This window comes from Anarhichas minor, unplaced genomic scaffold (genome assembly GCF_050575085.1).
Source record: "Anarhichas minor isolate MPS153535 unplaced genomic scaffold, ASM5057508v1 ptg000031l, whole genome shotgun sequence".
Lineage (NCBI taxonomy): Eukaryota > Metazoa > Chordata > Actinopteri > Perciformes > Anarhichadidae > Anarhichas > Anarhichas minor.
Window position 1 is genome coordinate 4,151,409 of NW_027466477.1, and position 7,697 is coordinate 4,159,105.

Below are 7,697 nucleotides of genomic sequence, written 5' to 3' on the forward strand. Positions count from 1 at the left end.
GATCAGATTCTTTCATCTCAACATGTCAATCTGTCCAACACAGAGCCCTACGAACTAATCTCCTAAGACTACAAACCTGTTCATCGAGGGAAACTCTTTCAACCTGTTTCCAGTTCCACTTGTTGGTAGAGACGAGGAGGAGACGAGACAGAACAAGATAACTGCACCAGAAGTTTGTAATCCGATCAGTGTCCGTGAGATATTCTGCGTGACAGACGGACAAACAAGGGTGAACGTGTTGTCTTTCAACCAATTTCATCATGGCGCCCGACACCCGCTGAGGTTCTGCTGCGTGTTGCAGAGAGCTTCATCTGCTGCTGAAGGCAGAGGACTCGGTAACAACCAGCCCACTCTCACCAAACGGCAACAACAACGAGTATTAGTATTAGTATTAGTATTAGTATTAGTATTAGTACTGAGTATTAGTATTAGTAGTAAGTATTAGTATTAGTATTAGTAGTGAGTATTAGTAGTGAGTATTAGTATTAGTATTAGTAACCTCTGTTAGATGTCTCCTGGCTAAATGAATCTCTTGGTCAGGCTTGTGGTAACAGCAGGTTTATTCCACATCTGCATCTGCATTTATGACAAAGGACAACATAGAAGAATGGGTCATCTTGCGGACAACTGCGCATGCTCTGTCTTTCAGTAAATCCTCCGTTGCGTTCAGGATTACCCATTTTGAAATACACTAACACAGTGGTGACATTGATACAGTGATCGTATAGTGGGTTTAATTTCATGTAAATAAAATAGCCGAAATATAACATAAATTGTCTCTTAAATGTATGAGGAGAATTACAAAAGTATATATAACCAAAAATATATTTATACAGATTTCTCACACTGAACTGTTACCTTTTTCATTTTATAATAACAATTCTATAACTGAGTAAACATGTAGACTGTAGAAAACACTCCATTAGCATGTTTAAAATAGTATCACACTCTATAGAACATACTGTAACATACCTGCATTTATGACAAAGGACAACATAGAAGAATGGGTCATCTTGCGGACAACTGCGCATGCTCTGTCTAGAAAGACGGCATCAAGTTAGTGTTAGCTAACGCTAGCTGTATTGGAGACATTTTTACTAGCAATAAAACACATAAAAAACGTATAGTTAACTTAATAAAAACATGGCGAATATTATCTAAGACACATAATATTCAACAAAATAAAGCCAGCTCAACCGTTATGTACTTTTAAAGTTAGTTATCATTATATTGTCCACGGACATTCACGGACCCGTTACCTTTCAGTAAATCCTCCGTTGCGTTCAGGATTACCCATAGTCCTTTGCGTCTACCATTCAGTGCAGGTACACATTTACAACAGCAGGTGGCGTACTTTTCCCATTTAGCGGGATTTAACCTGAACCTCTTCAACTATGTTACATACACCCCCCTTAAATCCTGCTAAATTGGGGCACATTGAACGAGAAAAAAAAAAAATACCACAAAAGATACAATTTACAAAACTCCAGTTGCGTAGTCATAAGAGCATAACCAGTTCAGTCAGTTAGAAACTTTTCACTTGGAATTAAGTCAGCAAGGGATTGGCCAATCCCCCTACCAACATAGACACAAAAAGATGCCGTGTACACCTCTCATTTTGTAAACACTGCTCTATGACATAGGCAACTGTAAGATACCTCAGTTAAGTGTAAAAAAAAAAACTCAAAATAGTCAGCACTCTATCCAGAAAACATGTTCCTCACAAAAGAAAACAAAGAATCAACTGATGACACTGAGTCATCTACAATCTGTTCATTCATTTCACAAATGAGTCGAACTGGAGGTTTTACAGGTCTACCTGTCCTAGTGCAAAGTGGAGGCGGCTGTGCGCAAACTACATGGTCCTGCGTGAGTGCACCTAGCTGTGTGTCAGTTGCCTGTTTAGGGGAGGGGATATGTAGAGCTTCCTCTGCTGAGGGCTGGGAAGGTACTTCCTGGGACACCACACATCCAGCAGGGGGTCCAGGGGAAGGCAACTGTGCAGCTTGAACTGAAGGATCCGAGGTATTCAAAACCTCACACATAGTATGTGGGACCACAGTCACTCCAGTCTCTGAGGGTGGAGCGCTCACCGCCACAACAAGAGAACAATCGGGTTGGCTGGCTGTAGTGTCTCCATCACTTGCATCATCCATTTGTAGGAGCCAGTCAATTGTCTTTGTCACACTGTCCTGTACAGCAACAGGAACCACTGGGTCACATTGTCCACTTCCAGCAACTGAAGAGCAGCTTGACTCCAAGGCGTCGTCACCTTCCATCGGGAGAAAACTCACAGGGAGTAGGAGGTTTCTATGAACAACTTTTTCCCTTGATGTCGCAGGATCTCTGATGCTGTACACATTGATTCCAGGCCTCACAGATGCCACTTCATAAACGGTGGACTCCCATTTGTCTGCAATTTTCCTCTTGCCTCTCTCGCCGCGATTTGCAAGCAAGACTCTGTCGCCAACAGTGAGGGGTGACCCTTTTGCTTTGCGGTTGTAGTTCTTCGCCTGACGAGCCTGTTCTGTCCGACTGTTCAGCCGGGCAATGCGTGCAGCTTCAGACAGGTCATGTTTCAAGCGAGAGACAAACTCATGGTGGTCAACAACAGCACCATTAGGGAGGGCATGCTGGAACACAACATCAACAGGCAGACGCGGAATCCTCCCAAACATGAGAAAGAAAGGCGCAAAACCTGTTGTCTCGTGTTCAGTGCAGTTGTAGCAAAACGTCAGCATCTGAAGCATTTGTGGCCACCTAGCTTTGGACTGGGGCGGTAGAGCCCTTATCATGTTCCCAAGAGTCCTGTTGTATCGCTCGACAACTCCATTCCCCATAGGATGGTACGGGGTGGTATGTGATTTTTGAATGCCAGCCATCTCCAGGAGCTCCTTAATGAGATGACTCTCAAAATTGGCTCCCTGGTCCGAATGGATGCGTTTAGGGAAACCATATATGCAGAAAAAGTCATTCCAGAGACGGCGGGCAACCTGCTTCGCTGACTGATTTTTGCATGGGAATGCGTGCGACAGTTTGGAAAAGTGATCCGTGACAACTAAAACATCCACACTCTTCTTGTCAGTCTGTTCAGCAGTCCAGAAGTCAATACACACTAGTTCCATTGGTTCAGAGGTGCAAATGCTTTCAAGAGGAGCACGGCCGTTAGGCTCTGGGGTCTTTCCAACCACACAGCGAAAGCAGTTTTTCACGTGATTGATGATGTCACGTTCCATCCCTATCCAAAAGAACCTCTGCCTGGCGAGAGAAAGTGTGCGTGCCTGCCCCTGATGACCAGATGAGTCGTGGAGGCCATGGAGGACTTGGGTCTTCAGGGAGTCTGGAATAACAACCTGGTGAATTGTCATGTTCATTTGTCTGTCTTTCTTTACCTTGTACAACATGCCATCCTTTATGGAGAGCTTGGGCCATTGTCTCAACAGTTTCATCACTGCACGAGACTCACCAGCACGTTCACGCCTAGAGGGTCTCCTGCGACGCCGGACGTAAAAGAAAACTCTGCTTAAGACATCATCCTGCTCTTGCAGATTAACCAGTTCACTCTTTGGTAGCGAATCAATCTGGTTGACATCGGCAAGCTGGAGAATAGCTGGTCCTGTGCCTCTCACTTGACTGACACCTCCAGAGTCATGTGCATCCAACACAGCCGAGACATCCTGTGAAGAGAGGGACCCCTGCGGCGGAGGAGGTGGAGTGACAACAGCTCCCTCCTCGGACTGATCAACAACCAACTGGCAGTTAGTAGTACATCTGAATGCATCTTGTACTGTCCTATCCACCATTCCATTTACATTGTTCAGTAATGAGGCATACGGTTCAGTCACAAGACGGTGGCCTATGCATGACTGGACAAATGGCTCCCTACTCAGTGCATCGGCAACCACATTCTTTGTGCCAGGGACATAGTTTAGGTCAAAACTGTATGCTGCAAGCCTTGAAACCCATCTTTGTTCACATGCATCTAACCTAGGCTTAGTTAAGATGTATGTCAATGGATTATTATCCGTCCAGACTGAGAAACATCGCCCTTTCAGCCAATGGCTAAATTTGTCACAGACCGCCCATTTAAGAGCGAGAAACTCCAGCCGATGTGCTGGATAGTTCAGCTGGGAGTGTGACAGTGTCTTGCTGGCAAACGCCACTGGTCTGGCAATCTTTCCATCAGGAGGCAACTGTGAGAGCACAGCTCCGAGGCCATCAAAGGAGGCGTCAACAGCGAGGATGAATGGTGTATCAAAATCTGGATGGGCCAACGCGACACTGTGCACAAGCTCATGTTTCAAAGTTCTGAATGCTTCCCTGCACTCATCAGTCCAGTCAGTCCGGGACAGTTTAACATGGCCTCTTTTGAATTTTGGTTTATGGCCTCTTCCTCTTTTGTGTGGTGTGGCAGGCTCAGCCACAAGGTTGAACAGTGGCTTAGCTTTAGCTGAACATCCCTCAATAAAATGGTGGTAGTAGAGAACCATTCCCAAGAAAGATCTGATTTTCTTAGCACAAGGTGTTTTCCCATCAGAGTCCATCAGATCAGCTTCCTGCACATCATTTATAGCCTGTACTTTACTTGGATCCGTCCTAACACCATCTCCACTTATGATGTGTCCCAGAAACTTGACAGACCGGCGAAGAAAGTGGCACTTCTTAGGCGAGAGCTTCAGGTTGTTAGCAGCAAGGCGTGAGAAAACCATCTGCAGACGCTCAAGCGCAACCTGTTCAGATGGAGCAAAGACCATAAGGTCATCCAGGTAGCATAACAGGCTTGTGAAGTTCTCATCGCCAAAGATGGACATCATCATTCGCATAAAAGTGGCAGGACTGTTTGTCAGGCCCTGGGGCATCCTGTTATACTCATGGAGACCGAATGGGGAGGAAAACGCTGTGTATTTCTTGTCGTCCTCGTGCAGCCTGACATTGTAGAACCCTGATGTGAGGTCCATTGTGGAGAAGAACACATTGCCACCAAGTGCAGCAAGGGAGTCTGTCTGATGAGGCAACGGATGTGCGTCCTTCACTGTTCTTGCGTTCAACCACCTGAAGTCATTACAGATGCGAAGATCCTTTGTCGGCTTGACAACCAGGACGAGGGGAGATGAATACTCGCTCTGAGATTTACGAATTATTCCCAATTCCTCCATCTCATTCAGAGCTGTACGAAGCTTGTCATAATGGCACGGTGGGACCCGCCTGAATGGAAGTCTGAAGGGCTTGTCATCCACTAAGCGGATTCTGTGGACAAAATCTGTCGCCTCACCACAGTCCATTTTGTGCCTCGAAAAGGTGGACTCATACTGCTCAATGAGCTGCAGCAGCTTATTCTTCCATTCGAGGGAAACTTCACAAGATGAGAGGTCCACGTCCTGCAGGCCCATGTCATTTAGGATGTGCGATATCTCCTCTTCCGACCTTGGTGCAGGTGGTGAGCTCTGTGTGTATTGCGCACTGGATTGGATGCGATCGGGTTCAGGTAAGTCCTGCACAGAAAGACAGGGGGACACATCTGCAACCTTTGCATTTCTTTTAATGGTGAGAGGCTTGTCAGTGGGATTTACTATTTTGACTGGAACCCAACCATCTCCCCATAAGAAAGTAACAACTCTCCCCACCATAATTTGTGCAGGCCTGGCTTTGGACTGGGTGGGTTCGATGATGACCGTACTCCCCACTCCAGTGATGTCAGATGCAGGCAGTTTAGCCCACACTAAATGTTCAGACATCGGCTGTAGAGTGACACATCTTTTGAGTTTAGCTGTGCCGATCCTGTTTGGCATTGCACCGCCCTCCCACTCATCCGAGTAGGACAGCAGGGATGCCAAATGGGGCAACTTATCATTGGGAGCACCGTTCACTGGAGACGAGATGTTTTGGCCACTTACAGTTTCTTTCATCCGTGGTATGAGCCACTTGATGGCATTGCTGCCGAGAATCATTTCATCAGTTTGGCCTGGCACAACTAGAACAGGAATTACCACCTTATAGCCATAAACTGATGCAGTGAGGTCATACATGGCAGAAGGTGTGATCAGGTGACCCCCACAGCCAACAATAACAAAGTCCTCAGCTGATTTCTTTTCAATGTTAGGAATGGACTGTGAAAGTTTTGTGGCCGCTGCCTCACTTATAGTGCATGCCATAGATCCACTGTCTATTAATGCTCTGAGAACATGCTCTCCATCAGTAATCACATCTGTGTAGAATAGGCTGTCAGTCTTTGAGAGTCTCTGCAAGCCTTGCACAATCAGTGTTTTTTGTGATGGCACTATGCTGCTGTAGGTGTGATACAACGTTTCATAATCATCAATGTCTGTCAAATCCAAGGTGGGAGGTTCACTCACTTGATCTGCGCTGTCCTCCCCTGCACGCAGATCATTCAGTTTCCCTGCTGACCATAGTCAGAAGGACGTCTTCCCTCTGGGCAGTTGCGTCTTGGGTGGCCAGGTAAGTGGCACAGGAAACAGAGCCTGTTCTCTCGACAGTGTGTGAGGGCAGAGTGAGAGCCGTCTTTACAAATGGAACATGGCGTCTCATTTAATCCCTCAACTCTTGGAAGCCTGTTGTTGGAATGTGGCTTTTTGTTGGCTTGAGCATAACCCGGGCCCTGGAGCAACACTTTCTCTAGCATTCCAATTAACCTCTCCAGAGTAGAGGTCTCTTGACTCACAGCCTTTTTCTGTTCGGGGATGTCTGAAACTGAAGTAGCATTAGCGCTAACCTCAACTTTATTCATGTTGATTCTGCTACCCCCCACTGTAGAAGACCTGAGTCCCTTCTCTAGATGGTATTCATCTAACACTTCCTGAACTTCACGAGCTGACCATTTATCCATTGTCTTGGACCTAAAGGTAAGAGCTAGATCTTTACTGGGGCAGTGTCTGATGAACATCCGTGTGACTTCAACACTGGGGTTGTCAAACATTTTACCCTGCTCTTCAAGACCACTTGCAGCAACATCAGCTGCTCGGTTCAGTCTAAGCCAATACTCATATGGATCCTCATGTTCTTTTGCGGTGGTGGAATAAAAGTCAGCCAGAGGCACAGATGAGCAATAGCTCGTACTGAAATGTCTGCGGAGGAGTCCATAGATGGCCTGTGGGTTATGCCGGACATTAACTTCACCGTTTCTTATTCCAAATCTCACAACGTCCTTTGCTCTGCCTCTCAGGTGGATGAGAATTTCCTCAGCCTGATTCTCGAGCTGAACGCCACTCTTTCTGATGTAATTCTTCATTGATTCTTCCCATTCGTCAACAGCCAGCGTATCCGAACTCTCCCCTCGGAATACAGGTGGGTCCTTGACTCCTCTCTGAGTTACCAGCTGGACTTGGGAGAGATCCAGTGTGTGGCTGGAGTCTTTCTTTTGGAATGTTTCTTCATGACTTGTAGGCACAGAAGCTGCAGGGCTTGATGTGTTGAAGCGTGACATAATGCTATCAGCTAGCTGTTGCCCTATCTGCTGCACAATAGTGCTCATTTGGTCAACTAGTCTCACATCATCAAGGGGAGGGTCTGGAACTGATGTACTAGTGCACTGTGGTGGATGTATTGGCTGACTCTGAGGTGTCACTACTTCCCTATGTCTGAAAGGACCGTGCACCAAATCCTCACCATAAGCTGTTCTATCCCCCACCTGACGGTCACCTAGTGAAAATGGAACAGGTGTGGTACGCAGCCCCCTACCC

General features: G+C 46.5%; 1 protein-coding gene and 1 long non-coding RNA gene across 3 annotated transcripts; one reads left to right on the forward strand and one right to left on the reverse strand.

Annotated features, from left to right (window-relative positions):
* Positions 1–540: 540 nt before the first annotated feature.
* LOC142964813 (uncharacterized) lies at positions 541–4,162 on the reverse strand. 2 transcript variants are annotated; one of them, XM_076105340.1, is made up of 2 exons: positions 1,260–4,162; positions 541–642 (listed from the first exon to the last, which is right to left on the reverse strand). In XM_076105340.1, exon 1 carries the CDS (start codon positions 3,801–3,803, stop codon positions 1,701–1,703), a length of 2,103 nt encoding a protein of 700 aa, XP_075961455.1. In that variant the 5' UTR covers positions 3,804–4,162; the 3' UTR covers positions 541–642; positions 1,260–1,700. The 2 variants fall into 2 exon arrangements, with proteins under 2 accessions (XP_075961455.1, XP_075961454.1); XM_076105339.1 differs by lacking the exon at positions 541–642 and adding an exon at positions 680–1,038.
* A 1,968-nt stretch (positions 4,163–6,130) lies between these two features.
* On the forward strand, positions 6,131–7,358 carry LOC142964807 (uncharacterized). Its single transcript, XR_012957573.1, has 3 exons — positions 6,131–6,456; positions 6,772–6,860; positions 7,181–7,358. It is a non-coding gene; the product is annotated as an uncharacterized LOC142964807 (long non-coding RNA).
* The last annotated feature ends 339 nt before the right edge of the window (positions 7,359–7,697 follow it).

Coding starts and splice junctions, on each gene's coding strand:
- LOC142964813 (XM_076105340.1), bottom strand. CDS start 3,803: ATGGTGGATAGGACAGTACAAGATGCATTCAGATGTACTACTAACTGC.